The following is a 15,293-nucleotide window of genomic DNA, read 5'->3' on the forward strand; positions in this document are numbered from 1 at the left end:
GCTAACGATGACTGGGTCCACGCGCTAACATTATTGTTCTCTCTTGGACCGTTTTCACTCTGTGCTCTTGCTTTCAGAAACAATCAATATCAAGCCATGGCTCACGATAACACCATTTCTCAAGCGTGTACTGGAATTTGGTTGCAAAAACTTGGTCCACGCGTTAACATTATTTTTATGTCTTGAACCTTTTTTCTCTCCGTGCTTGGTTTGTTTTTATATTTTAAAAATATTTTAAAAAAAATTAATTTATTTATTTATTTTTAAATTAATATATTTTTTAGTATTTTTAAATTATTTTAATACATTAATATTAAAAATAATTTTTAAAAAATAAAAAATATATTATTCTAATATATTTTTGAATAAAAATATTTTAACAAATAATTATAATCATACTTTAAAATATGCCTATGTTAAAGCGTGTAAGATATGCTATTATTTATTAACTTGGATATTTCTTGTGTTATTATATATTAACTTTATTGTGAGATATTTTTACGAAGCAAAGAGGAGTCCTTAACTTTTGAATTTATGCAAAACAGTTACACTGTATTTTTTTAATTTTTAAATATTAAAAACATTATTTGACTACTATTCTACGAAACTTCAAAAAATATATATATAAACTGTAAAAATAGTATTTGGAAATAGACTTTGATATTTTGATGATTTTAGTGTAACAAGCTCCTGCCACAAACATTTCCTTTCCTCCAAATTACAACGTGTTTTTTAGATTATTTTAAAAGATTTTTATTTATAGTATTTATATAGTGAATATTATATGCTATATAATACCTGAAATACCTCGTGGCTTCTATTGCCTTCACATGATCCGCAACTGTTTGGTATTGTATTTTAAAAATATTTTAAAAAAAATTATTTTTTTTTATTTTTTGTAAATTAATATATTTTTAATTTTTCAGATTATATGTTAATATCAAAAATAAATTTTTAAAAAATAAAAAAAATTATTTTAATATATTATAAAATAAAAAACATTTTAAAAAATCAACTATAATTATCTTCTCACACATATAAATGTATTTACCTTGAGAATGAGAAACAAACTCACAGTCCGATATCTTTGCAGAATTCATTCTTGCAGTGCATTCATTAAAGAACTAACAAGCATCATTCTCGTCAAATTTCCGAGTTGTGCAGATTAACACTCTTGCTGCTGTCAAATTTGTAAAAGTGCTTGTAGCATTATCAATTCCAATCAAACGGCCATAACGAGGTCCAGAAAGATAGAGATAAACCAAAGAGATCAACCCAGCGAAAGCTATCAACAGCAATAGCTTTATTTATTTTTATTTTTTTGAAAGGAGCTGATATAATTAATCAGAACATGAGTTTGTTCTGCCATCACATGAAAACCTAACATAACATCACACAGAAAGATAAACTGAAAACAATAAGCTGTCTAAACTGGAGGTTCCCAAGCTCCAGGAAAGCTATGAACATCGGAGTCTGCTACGAAGAATGCAAGAACAGGACAAAGAGCAGACAAAGCTCGGACCACCTCTGCTGAGATCTTACTGCTTGAGATCCTCCCCCAGAAAAAAACAGCAATAGCTTTATAGCGCCAGTAAGGATGAAAGAAGTGTTTATTAACCAAACCTTAATAAAAAAAAACTTTATAGCGCCAATATAGGTGAAGAAAAGAGAAAAAAAGCTACCTAAAAACAAAAACTAAAGCATTTTTCTCTTTTATCTTCTTTTTTTCAAATTTCTGCCCTCTTTTTTTTTTTTTAACTTGCTTTTTCTCACAAAGGAAAAAAGTGTTTCTACAGCAAAACAAAAATTTAGTCCAATTGATCAGGCCTACTTATTTCTACAGCAGTCTAAGCTAAAGGCATAATAAGCAGGCCTCTTTGCTACTAGGCTTAGTTTTGTAAACGAATACATGTCATGCCTCATGACTAGTTTTTTAACGAGTATCAAACAGTTAATCGAGACTAAACATATTTATTATTTTATAAATTAACATTTACTCTTAACACATAGAGGATGGTCAATCTAAAATTTGATTAAAGGACTTACTTTTTGTATACGAAAATTAATCCATAAATATTACTTTGTTATTATAAAAGGAGAAAAAAATAGCTACAATAGAATCCCTAATCTCAATAAAAACCTAAGAGGGTGGAGGCCTTTTCTAATTAATATAGATAAGCAAAGTGACAGTGCAAACAGTATACAACATTTGTTTCAAGTCCTAGCCCAGATTGGCTCACAATACAAACTATGTTACAGAGGCCAATTCTTGGATCCTTAATTTTGCTAAAATTAATTTAGTAGGCTCTAGCAAGCTGAGTTTAACCCAGACCTGTACCACTTGTGCTCGTAGATCACCAAGCTCAATTATTGTCCTTTTTGGGTAATTTAGAGGGCCAAAGGTTCTATGACAAAATATTGCATAGCATAAAATATAGTGGTTGCAACTTGCAAGTATAATCCACCTAAAATAGAATGCAAAGTCCTTCAGGAGCTAATTAAAACTGATCATTATTTTACCTTCTAGTTAGCCCTTTTAATATATTGAGAGACTCTAGCATATGGTTTCCAAAGAAACGAAACAAATTTAAATACATAATATAATTAATTTTAAATTTAAATGATAACAATAATAATTGATAATAAATCATCAATATTTATCAAAAAATATTTTAAAAATTATTATTTACAACCAGTGGCTAAACTATAATTGTTTTTTAGAATTTATGACAAAATCATATTTTCTATAATTTCAATACGATTATTTCTATACAATTCTTCAATATTAACCTTTTATTTTTCAAATATTTAAATTTCTTGAGGTATTTACTCATTACATCAAAATATATCAATTAATCAAAGCTTCACACCAACCCATCCCCTGTTAAAATAAATTCATCCTCGAATTTAATTAGAAAACTTGTTAGCTTGATTGAAAGAAATAACGATATTTATTACGTATCATCTTCTCAGGTTCTCGTGTTGCTTTATCACTCGGATGGCCTTCTCACATTACTTTCACTGAAGCAATCTCATTAGAACGAATTTCACATGACATATCTCCTTGAAATGCTATTGTTTATGGCTCCAATACATGTGATGGAGCACGAAGATTCTTCTAAAGCATGGATACATAGAACACTGGATGTTTAGATGAAAAGGCTGGATGGAAGAGCTAATCCATAAGCAAGTGCTCCAATTCTCTTCAAAATTTCCAAAGGCCCAATATCTTCAGAACTCAAGGGTAATAGTACTGTTACAGCATACATATTAGAGAATAATATAAATCATATCTTAAAACTTTATCTAATAACTTAAACTTTTGCGTTGAAATGGTTTTTAATATGGTATCAGAGCCTTGATGACCAAACAGTCATGAGTTCGAATGTCACCATCCTCATTTATTTGATATGATGGTTTCTATAAGTTTCAAGCTCAAACGCTTTCACTTAAAAGAATGTGTTGAAAAATAATATAAATTATATTTTGGAACTTCACCTAACAATTTAAAGATTTGGATTGCGATGGTTATTTGACATAGTATAAACCTGCCCCTCGACTTAGTAAGTTTAATCAATACTTGCCAAGAATCTCAAGAAAACGTTTTGCAATATTAGGGAGGCATAGAATACAGAACATTGCTGAAACAAAGGATGCAACATACATAATCTATAGTTATATAAGCATACAAAGGTGGATCCATTCAAATGCAAACAGCACAGTATACAGAGCTAAAAGGCATGAGAAATGGAAGCAGAACTGAGCAATTAGATTACCCTGCTTCTTTGTCGGGTTCCAAATTGATATTAAGCCTTGTTTAATAATTAGATTAACCCAACTACCCTTCTCTGTCACTTCTCTCTCCCCTAAGCCAGCATCTTGTAAAGCTTTCCCAATTGCTTTCTCCATGTCCAGTTGCCTTGTCGCCTAAAGTCAGACTTCCTGTGATTAATATCTCTTTCTACATATAGACCAATGTTTCAACTGATGGATAGCGAGTCCGTTAAGCATTTTAAATTTACTTTATTCAACACATCAGCTGAACCTACCTCTAGTTTTGATTGATAAGAGGCAAATGATGCTAGTTGCTGTGGACTCATCTCTGCCATTAGGACTTCTCGTTCAGCTGATGTCTCAAGAATTTTAAATATTTTTGCTCCTTCTTCACTATCAATATCAGTATATATGTTAGAACTTTTCATCCCTCTTTGAAACTCAGAAACAATACCCTCTATAGTAACTGAACGCCTGCAGCATAGAAAAAAAGCATCAATTATGATATTGTATTTAGCTAGAAATCTAAACAAATTTTGGCCACTTTATTAGATTGGAAAATCCTTACAAATATGAAGTGATCATGCTGATTTGGAGTGGCAATGTTTTCTCTTTAGGAAAGGGAAAAAAACTAAATTAAATATACTAGGCTGATCTATCAAAAAAACAAAATGGCTATGTCAGTAGAATGGAAGTCACCTCTGGTTATTCAATTGCACCAGTTTAGCCCCCATTCTCTCTGATCTCACAATAGTTCTGTCGCCATTACTTAATTTCGAGAGGTAGTTGCTGATGGAGTGTAATTATATATAAAAAAAATTAAATATTTGTAGAAGTAATTAAAATGTAGTGGCAAGACTGGATGCAACATGTTGTTGATACCTAAACCAAATCAGATTTATTTTTAACTGAATCAATGTGGCCTAGGCCTACTTGATTGTGTTTAAATTGAAAAACCTCAATTTAGTCTCCAAATATACAATGTCATCATTAATTGTGTTTCATGTCTTTTAATTTTATCAATTTTATTTCAAACATAACTTATATTCGAAAATAAGTCATTATTCAATATTGATGATTAATAATAAATTTTGTATAATTTGCATAGGATTCTCTCATTCTCGTCAATTAATCCCAAAGCGAGGTTCCAAGATAAGCCTCAACAAACCTTATTTTGTTATTTTAAAACACTAGATCTACCACACTCCAAAATATTCATATATCTCTTGTTTTATAGCATCTAATAGTGTTCTTGAGGACTCAAGCAGTGTAAAACGTTGAAACCAGGAGCATCATTAAGTGACATAAAAGTTCTCTAAATAGTTGGAAAATATATGAAAAAAAAGAAAAAAAATTGAACACTAATAAAGTAGAGAATTTGATAGAATTTTAATTTCTACTCAAAATTCGAGTGAAATCTCCGGTCAATGCAATTGTATTATCTTTGATCTCTAGATTTACATACTGTTTTTATTATTAATTTTAGTCGAAAGTTTTTATTAGAAAACCCAAAACTATACCTGGATTTACAATTCATACAAAAATTATTGATATTTAATTTAGAAAAAAAAAAATATTGTTACCTTAAGCGCAAGTAATAGCTGTAAGACTATGGATGCAACAAGTTTTTGCTTAATTCAGTACACTCCTTACACCTATCCCCTGAGATGATTGGACTGAAGGTGTCATAATAGTCAATGACTGGGCGTTGATGAAATCCTTTGACTAGAGTTAGGAGGTAGGAGTTGCCAGGTTCCATTTCGAATAAGAGCATTATATGCTTCTGACATGGCTTGATGCCATTTTGGATCTTTGAGTGCCTGTGCTTATGTCATGGGTTCAAGATCAGAATTCTTGGATAACGAGGTGTGAAGATTCAGTTTTTGAAGAGGTTCGTTAATGTTATTCTTGGCCCTTGTTTGCATGGGATGGTTCGATTGGGTAGCTGTTGGTAGGTTATTTGTGGTACTTATTTGAGGTGTCTGGTTTTGGATAATGGTTGTGTTGAGTGGAGAAGTTTCAGAGTCAGGGGTTGTAACGTGTGTGACTGTTGGAGCTTCATTGCGGAGTTGCTGGTGAGGGCCACCTACAGATGGTGGTATGAGTGTTGGAGTGACAGTGCTGAGTATGATAATTGGTGGTAGACATGTAGAGACTGTGGATGATTCGGGTCGTTGAGCTTGTGTAAGAGTTGATTTAAAAGGGAAAATTGATTCAATAAACTTGACATGCCTTGAAACAAAATTTTTTAACGTTGATGGATCATAGCAGAGATAGGCACTTTGAGTTAGAGAATACCCAAAAAAGATACATGGTTTATAACGAGGTTCCAATTTATGAGAGGTATAAGGACGAAGCCAAGAGTAGGATGTCCAAATCGGTGATACCAGTTGAATGAGGTGGTTTTGATGATGGAAAAGGCAAATAGAGGTGTGGATGTTGGCCACTCATAAACACCATCCTTAGCTTTACCCATCAAAAGCATTGCTCCTGTGTGAAGATCCTTGACAAGAAAAATAAATTGTAAGAATTCAATGGAAGCATTACTTGAAATGCAGAATTTAGAAATGGAAATTAAATTTCTTGCAATGTTGGGTACACAGAGAACATTGGTCAAAGAAAACTGAGTATTGGAGTTGTGAAGAGAGGTAGAACCAGTTTGTGTTATTGGAAGTCCTGTGCCATCTCCAATCATAATGTCGTTAGATCCATTGTATGGAGCATGAATTGGAGCATGAATTGAGAGGTTGTTTAAATCGGAGGTAACATGATGAGAAGCACCACTATCTCACAGCCAAGCTGGATTGTGGTTAGAGTTGGTAGCAAAGTGTGCTTTTGGTTGCAAGGGTGAGTTTGACATTGCTGAAGTGTGCTGCAATAGGTATGAATTTGAAAGAGCGACAGTACTTAGGTGTACATCCTTGGATTCTGTAGATTTAGTAAAAACCAAGGTATGGCTTTTGAGAGTTGTGAGAATTGTGAGATCCAGGTTGTGGAGAGGTAGAAAGCCAATTATTCTATCTGTTGGACGAGCGCCAACCTATATTGCTGTTGTTCGTATTGGATGATGAATGCCAGCCTGTGTTTTTTCCAGAGGAAGAGGTTGAGTGTGGCAAGTGACGTGAGACGTATAGGCACGGTTAGCTATATGAGCAAAGGCAGGAAAATAGGCTTGGGCATATTTTGCAGAGATGCTTCAAAGTTTAGAAGTTTTTCATGTAGCTCATCAAAGGAGATTGGAGTATCTTGAGCTTGTACTGCCCTAGCCAACTCTTTGTATTCAGCACCAAGTCCCTCAAGAATTCTTTCTAAGAGATCTTCAATATCAACTAGTGCTCCAAGAATGGCAAGCTCATCATCTCGGGCTTTCATGGTCTGAAGGAACTCAGAGACACCCATCGATCCCTTTGTGATTTGTTTTAATTGGTTTTTCACTTGCTTGATTCTGCCACAAGATGGTTTGGCATATGTATCAGCCAATATTGTCCAGGCTTCCTTTGATGTTTGTGCTTGAGCAATGAACGACATTATTGTGGGTGATAGAAAACCAAGAATGGCATTGAGAAGTAGTTCATCCTTTCTCATCTATATAGTGTGTAGTGGTTCCTTGAAGATTTGATGCTGGACAGGAAAGTGATGCATCAATGAATCGAAGGAGATCATATCCTATGAATAGAGTCTGGAATTGAAGTTTCCAGACTAGATAGTTGGTGGAGGTAAGTTTTAATGGAGTTTGGGCCGCTAACAGAAAAAAGAGAATAGAGCTAACAAAATTGCTTATTTTATTGAATCAATCAATCAGGTATATATACAACAAAAGATAACAGAGCTAACAGAATTGCCTAATCTTAAGCTGACAGAATAGCTCACAGAATTTGCCTATACATTCGGTTGTGTATATGCTCGGGAGAATAATGCTGGAAGGTTGGAGAAAACAGATTGTACACTTGTTTGTTATAACAGCTATACACTGATTTTCAGTGTGTGTTAGTGCATGTCTGTTAACTCTTAGTGCATGTCTGTGAACTCTGTCCTTCTATATATATTTTTTTAGTTTTGTTTATAATTATAATGTAGTGGTAAGATTGTGGATGCAACATGTTGTTGTTGTCCATTTTTAACAGAATAAAATCATGGTTGTATATCAATGCTATTTTATCTGCCTAGAAGAATTAAAATCAATGAGAAAAGGAAAATTGATGATGAAAAGTGTTTTCAAAGCGTAAGATTCGCTGTGCTTGAGTGATCATTCATTGTTATCACATTTTATTCTCCTTTACTTTACTTCGAATTTTGGTGATTGTGAGATGTAGTTCTTCACTTTGGTATAGTTCTTCACTTTGGTATCATTGACATCCTCCAGGATTATAATATCAGCAAAAAGCTAGAGCATGCATACAAGTCCTTACAAGGTCTATCTCAGCTGTTGATCCCAAGTTATACTCGAAAAGATTCCGAGATTTCACACATAGAATCTTTGTAGAGGACAAGTAATGGATGGAAGGAAAATGAAAATTTATACATAATTTTTACACTCGGAGATTAAACTCCCGGCGACATCCCAAAAGAAAGATTTATGGGCGATGCATATTGTGAAGGAAGGGACGTTGATTGTTGAAGGTGTTCAATGCTTATGGCTAATTTTTTTAGAGTAGCCATTGTGTGATGTGTTAACTATGGAGAAGATCTCAAGGGATTTTTTGAGCAATCTGAAGAGTGAAGGCAGGCAATTAGAGCAATGTGTTTTCTTCAGTTTCTAGCAAGCCAAGAGCATAGAAAGTAGAGAAATGGTTGCAAAACTGGGGAGGGATTGGAAAATAACAAAGTGTACAGTCAAAAGTAAATACTTCTACAGACAATGTGAGATTGGGATTGAACAAAATTCCTTTTGATGGCATGCTATTCAAAATTTTGAAAAAAAATGGTTTGTCCTAGTAAGCAAGACAAAAAAAAATATTCAAGGACCCACTTGGCCTCTCTCTTTCTCACTCTCATACTGAATGAAAATCGAATGGGGTGTTTGCTTTTTTCTTTTGCTCTTGTTTCCAATCAATAATCTCTTCCTAGAAAACCAATTTATTTCTAACTAACATCAAGGATTTTCATCTGTTTAAGTGAGGAAAAAAATGAAACAATATTCATCAAAATTTATAACTTGAAAATATAAATTACATCATGGATAATAATTAACAACTAGGTTGTCCAGTATAAAAAACGGATGGAAAAGATTTCAAAGAGTATTCAATAAAACTTCCAGCTTGGAAAATGATCTTCAAGCCAACAAATACAAATTACATCATGGATAATAATTAACAACTAGGTTGTCCAGTATAAAAACGGATGGAAAAGATTTCAAAGAGTATTCAATAAAACTTCCAAGCTTGGAAAATGATCTTCAAGCCAACAAATACATATCAATACATCAGATAGAAGTACCGTACTAATTTGAAGTAACTTCAAGCATTTCAATGTAAAATAATCTTGTGCTATCTCATCCATCCAGCTCGTTGATACCTATAAAACCATCCAATTCAGTAGAACTTTCAAGTTTGGAAATAAAGTTAACCGTGCATGATTATATATGCATTTTGTTATTACGAACAAATTCCCATCACTTTCAATTAAAAAACTTACTTTATAATAAAAAAAGGTTAACATCACATGTTTTTCATTTTTGTTTTAAAAATATCGAGTTGAAATAAAATATAAAAACATTATTCAATTTTTTTATTTTAAAGCAAAAAAAACAAAAATCAATTTTCAATATTTTATAAATAAACTAAAGAGATTTTAATAAAATATGTTAGTGATTGTTGGCTTCTTCTTTTTTCAAAAAATAATTATTAAAGATATAATTTATTTTTTTGAGTGATATTCGATAGATCTAATTATTAAAGATAATACTTATTTTTTATATTAAATAAGAAAAAATATTATCATAAAATCAAGAAAAAAAATAAAACCAAGCAGACTCTAGATATTTAATAAAAAATATTGTCAAAGATAATATTTAATTTTTTAGATTAAATAAGAAAATCTAAATATTTAATAAAAATTATTGTTAAAGATAATGTTTAATTTTTTAGATTAAAAAAGAAAAATGTAATAATTAAAGATGATATTTAATCTCTTAAATTAAATAGAATAAAATAGAAATAACTAAAGGAAATATGTATTCTTACCAAAAGCCTTAAATATTTAAATTTTTTTTATTAAAAATGATATTTAATTTTTTATATTAAATAGTAATAATTAAATAATTAAAGATAATATTTAATCTCATAATTAAATAGAATACAATAAAAATAACTAAAGGAAATGTTTGTTCTTACCAAGACTCAATGAAGGGATGCTATGGTTTTGCAGCTTCGCAAGTAAAAAGTCACACCATTGCTTAGGTGTAGACGCTGTAATTGAACCACGAGGATGAGGAAGCAGATGATACAGCGGTGGTGAAGGCATCACTGTATCTCTTCCCACTGCCAACTCTTCAAATGAATCTGACTTCCCTGCTATCACATGGACCGCACATTCTTGAATGGGTTCGAATGAATGCTCTCTTGGGTCTGAATAATAAAAGTATATTTCCAATTCGTTATCCGCACAGTAATCTTCCATTGCCATTTCACTTCTACTTATGTATCTTATCCCTCCCTTAACAAATATATCTATCTGTGCTCGTTTATCTTTAAACAATATTCTTTCGTTGCTTTTATTTCTTATAATAATAATAATGTCAGCTTCCATGAAAAGACGAGTTTCCGTCTCAAACCAAAGAACTAAGCCATGGAAGACTGGAGGTATATGAAAAGACAATGACCATCCTTCTCCACGGTAGCTCAACCAATTTGGCATCTCACCAGGACTGTCGTGAATATTATACCGGTGACGACCGTTGCACATTGCCTGTATAAATATATTATCATAAAATCAAGAAATAAAAAGAAAACCAAATACTTTAAATATTTAATAAAAAATATTATTAAAGATAATATTTAATTTTTTAGATTAAATAAGAAAAATAAAAAAATATTATTAAAGATGATATTTATTTTTTAAAATAATAAATAATAATAATTGTCTGTATACATATTAATTTTAAGAAATGCTGCAATTTTAGACATTAATCAATGTATGTATCAATTATGTGTGTTTCTTCTTGTGCAAGAGAGACTGAAAGAAATAGTACCTCAAAAACGCTCTTCTGTAATTTTTTTTGGTGAATGACTGCGTCTTTCAACACTAACATTCCAGAAACTATTATTTAGACCTTCGATGCCCTGAATCTCTTCTAACAAAAGACTTTTATATATATTTATATATAGTTCTTCTTTTGCCAAAATTGGTATTCTTACTCTTTCCAATGATTTGCAATCAGATGCATCCAAAATGCATAAACTTGAGGGAAGATCTGGGATTGATACAAGATATTCACATGTGTTAACAACCAAGTACCATAGCTTGGGAAGGAAGCCGATCCCAGAAGGCAGGCTAGAGAATTTGTTCTCTCTTAGATCCAATACTTTTAGAGAGAGCATACCACTAAAATCAACACAGTTAGTTTCGCAATCAGACAAAACACCATTAGAAAGCTTAAGATGTGTCACTAATCTCCATTGAGTGAAAGATGTTGACAACCAACGTTTCAAATTCGAAACACATGCTGAAATCAAAGAACAACTTGGTGGAGCCGAAATGCATCCACGCAATGATAGCCTTCTGACATGCTTTAATTGTCCAATTGAAGAGAGAAATTGCTCATTTTCAATCCCATCTGCTAGCAGCTCGGTTAAGGATTCCATGTCACCCATGCCTTCTGGCAATTTCTCCAGCCTCCAACATCCCTCCAGATTGAAGAAAACAAGGCTCGTCAAATTTTTAATTGATTGATGCACCTCAACTAAACTCGAGCAACCTTCCAGAATTAGTTTCTCTAGACTTGAACTGTGCAAGTCTGGTGTTTTAATAAGGTGCTGAGAATGACTGAGATTTAAGGATTTTAAGCTTGTCGAGAATCTGTTATAATAGAGAGAAAAATAATGAAAATTAATCATAGAAAGTCATAACATGTAAATATAAATTACATACTGGAAAATTTTTGGGAATTGTAGCATGTTTCGTACCTTTTTTCCCTTCCATAGTTCTTTGAGGTTACTGTACTGCATATCAAGAACAACTAGATTGTCCAAGGTAAAAATCAGATGGAAAATATTCCAAAGGACATTCATGCCAACAAATCCACATCAACTCTTTAGAAAGCAGTTTGAAGGATCCGGTGAGATGTACTCCATTGATTTGAAGTAAATTTAAGCATTTCATTTCTGCAAATGATCCTGCGCCAAGTGATTTAACTTCTGATGCTCTCACATCCAGTGCAAGACCCTCTACAACATCCGTACCCTAAAAAAAAAAAAATATTACAACTTTCATACAATTATTTGTAATAAGTTTGACTAGAAAATATGCATGACTATGCTTTCATGTATGCATTGAGCTCTTACCTTCTGCTGTTGAAGTACATTCCATGCATCCTCTTGATTCCAAATTCTGGTCCTTCTTCCACGAACCAAGGGAGACAATTCACGAACGACCTCCCTTCCCATGTCTCGTAATAGATCGTGCATGGTTACACTTACCTTCCTTCCAAATAACTGTCTTTCATCTTTAATTACACGAAATTGAATCAGAGACCTTTCACGGAGAGTTTCCAAAACAACTTCTGGATTGTAACGGCAACGGGCTCCTAGAACTTTTGCGACGTATTCTTTCTCTATACCAATAAAGAAGCATGCAATATCAAGGAATGCTCTTTGTAGTTCACCATCAAGTGCGTGATAACTTATTAGAAGCTTTCCTTGAATATCGTGGTTTGGAATTCTGCTCAAGTTCTCAATTTCAATTTCCCATCTATGTTTGTTTTCCCTGAACAGAAGAGCTCCAATAACCTTAAGAGCTAAAGGAAGTCCTCCACAGCAACCAACGGCTTTCGTCGAAAGCTCAATATAATCTTTTGCTGGCTTGGTGTCCTTAAAGGCATGCCACCTGAAAAGCTGAAGGGCCTCATATGGTTCCAATTCTTTGATCTGAAATGTTTGATCTGCTTCACGAAGAAGATTTGAATCTCTTGTTGTAATAATTACTCTACTTCTAGGACCAAACCAACTTCGATCTCCCATCAATGCATTCAGCTGTTCCAGATGAGCCACATCATCAGCAACAACAAGAACTCTTTTGCGACAAAGTCGATCTTTGATCAGAACCTTTCCTCTATCAACACAATTGATGTTAGCAACATCTTGTTTTAAAATATCATGAAGAAGTTGCTTTTGTAAAAGAGCCAGACCATTGAATTGTTTTGATGTTTCATTGATATCCGAAAGAAAACAGCTTCCATCGAATCCATTGCAGAGTTGATTAAATACAACTTTTGCTAGAGTCGTCTTTCCTATTCCTGGCATCCCATGTATGCCCACAATGCGTACATCATCTGTTGCAGTACTTAGAAAGTCATAAATATCGTGAGCAAGCCGATCCATACCTACCAGGTGCTCAGGAACATATAAGCACTCGCGATGTAATTTATTCAACACATCCTTGATAATCCCTTTGATAAATTTTGCTTCATGCCTGCTCACAGAAAAAAAAAAGCAAGTCATCGATAGCAAGTCGATTAAGTATGCTAAAAAGAAATATATTATTACTTCACATTGAAAAATGTAATGTAAAATTACTCCATAAACGTGTGCAAGTGAATCTTAGGGAGAGAAGGAATACCCATTTTCCATATCATTGAGATTCCATCCAGATAGGTTTCCGGCATCCTTAAGAGCTTTTCTCCACTCCTTCACCACCTTCTCTTCAAAACGCTCTTCATGCTTATTAAATGCCTCTACAAAACTGCCACTCTGGTATCTCACATTTGAAGGATCAATGTGGTAGAATATAGGAAGAACAATCTGACCGGTTTTCTTCCTTTGGCACTTCAGAATCTCTACAAGTTCTTTGAGACACCAACTAGAAGAAGCATATGTTTTTGAGAAGACAACTATGGATATCTTTGATTCTCGAATTGCCTCGAGAAGATGCTCGGAGATTTCTTCTCCTCTACGAAGTTCTTCATCATCTCGAAAAGTGTGGATTCCTACTTGGACTAAGGCAGTATATAGATGATCCACAAATGTCTTGCGAGTATCTTTTCCTCTAAAACTCAGGAAGACATCATAGGCCCCTTCTGGTCTAGAACGAGAAGACTCTGGCTCTGTCATTTCAGCTGCAGAATTTAAGGAACAATCAATTAGCAATTGCTGATACATGTGAAGTGATCATTGAAGATAATACAGCAATTTAAGCTTAATAATGAGAGAGCATTAGACAACAGCAACTGCAGTTAAACATGAAACAAGCAAAGCTTTCACATTATTGTTATAGGTAAAGACATGAAATTAAAACAAGAAAGAAGCAAAGAAGAGTTAGCCATATATACCTCTGTATAACAAAGAGTTAGCTATGAAATTGCAGCAATCGGAGAGAGAAGTTTTGCAAGTGAAGTTATTGAATCGGAGAAATGGGGTGTTCAAATGGAATCAGCAGTTCATGTATATATAGACACACACATCTGCCTTTGCTGGCTTTATTTATTGCGAGTGGTTCCAAATTATTACACGTTGGAAAGAATATGTAATGAAAAAACAATTATTGAAACTTTGAAGTAAAATAGTAAAAGTTGGAAAAATATCAAACAGACTCTTATTGGTAATTTCGTGGTAGGTGCAGATCGATTGAGTATCGGTTAGAAAGTATGTTTCCTTGCAAATTATTAGCAATGCAATAATTGTCAAAGAATAAATTATTGAGCTGGAATTTAGAGTGGTAACTTTCGTGGTGGAGTCTGAGTGTTCTTTGGAGTACGGTTGAATTGATTTTCTGAAATAATATCCACACGATAACAACAAGGGACGAAAAGATATCTTTATTTGAGATGTTTGTGGGACTTTTTTTCCACATTTATCTTTATTTTCCGCAACTGAAACGTTTTTTCCACGAAGCAGCTGCGCGCATGCCAAGAAAATGAGAAAATACAAAAGGAAAAGAAGAGAAATTCTTGAAGCTTGGGACTTTAGTGCTCGCCTACGAAAGTTGAAAATCATAGTCCAGGTTTATCACCATGAAATTTCCTTACTTCCCTCCGGGACAATAATATTGATTTTCCACACGGTAAATTAACAAGACCATTTCCATACAATTGTTTAATCCGATACTGTCAAAATCAAATGGTATAAATTTCCAAAAGAGACTGATTAGGCAAAAAGTTATGACTTCCCTGCAATACTCTGAAAGTAGTAGATGTTATTTAGATTTTGAGTTTTTTTAAGGAATAGTACAGTTCAAAAAAAAAAATTAAAAGTGTTTTTTAAATATTTTTTAAGAAAATATTAAATTACTATTTTTAAATATTTTTTATTGTTAATGTACTAAATAAAAAATAATTTTTAAAAAATTATTATTATTTTAATATATCT

The 15,293-nt window shown here is 32.9% G+C and overlaps 1 protein-coding gene and 1 pseudogene across 1 annotated transcript; both read right to left on the reverse strand.

Annotated features, from left to right (window-relative positions):
* Positions 1-3,661: 3,661 nt before the first annotated feature.
* Positions 3,662-7,302, reverse strand: LOC140955160 (uncharacterized). The gene is made up of 3 exons (XM_073406966.1): positions 6,962-7,302; positions 4,050-4,248; positions 3,662-3,927 (listed from the first exon to the last, which is right to left on the reverse strand). Exons 1-3 carry the CDS (start codon positions 7,300-7,302, stop codon positions 3,676-3,678), a joined length of 792 nt encoding a protein of 263 aa, XP_073263067.1. The 3' UTR covers positions 3,662-3,675.
* Positions 7,303-10,083: 2,781 nt separating this feature from the next.
* LOC118045282 (disease resistance protein Roq1-like) lies at positions 10,084-14,573 on the reverse strand (annotated as a pseudogene).
* Between the last annotated feature and the right edge of the window lie 720 nt (positions 14,574-15,293).

The sequence above is a fragment of the Populus alba genome, chromosome 19 (assembly GCF_005239225.2).
Source record: "Populus alba chromosome 19, ASM523922v2, whole genome shotgun sequence".
Lineage (NCBI taxonomy): Eukaryota > Viridiplantae > Streptophyta > Magnoliopsida > Malpighiales > Salicaceae > Populus > Populus alba.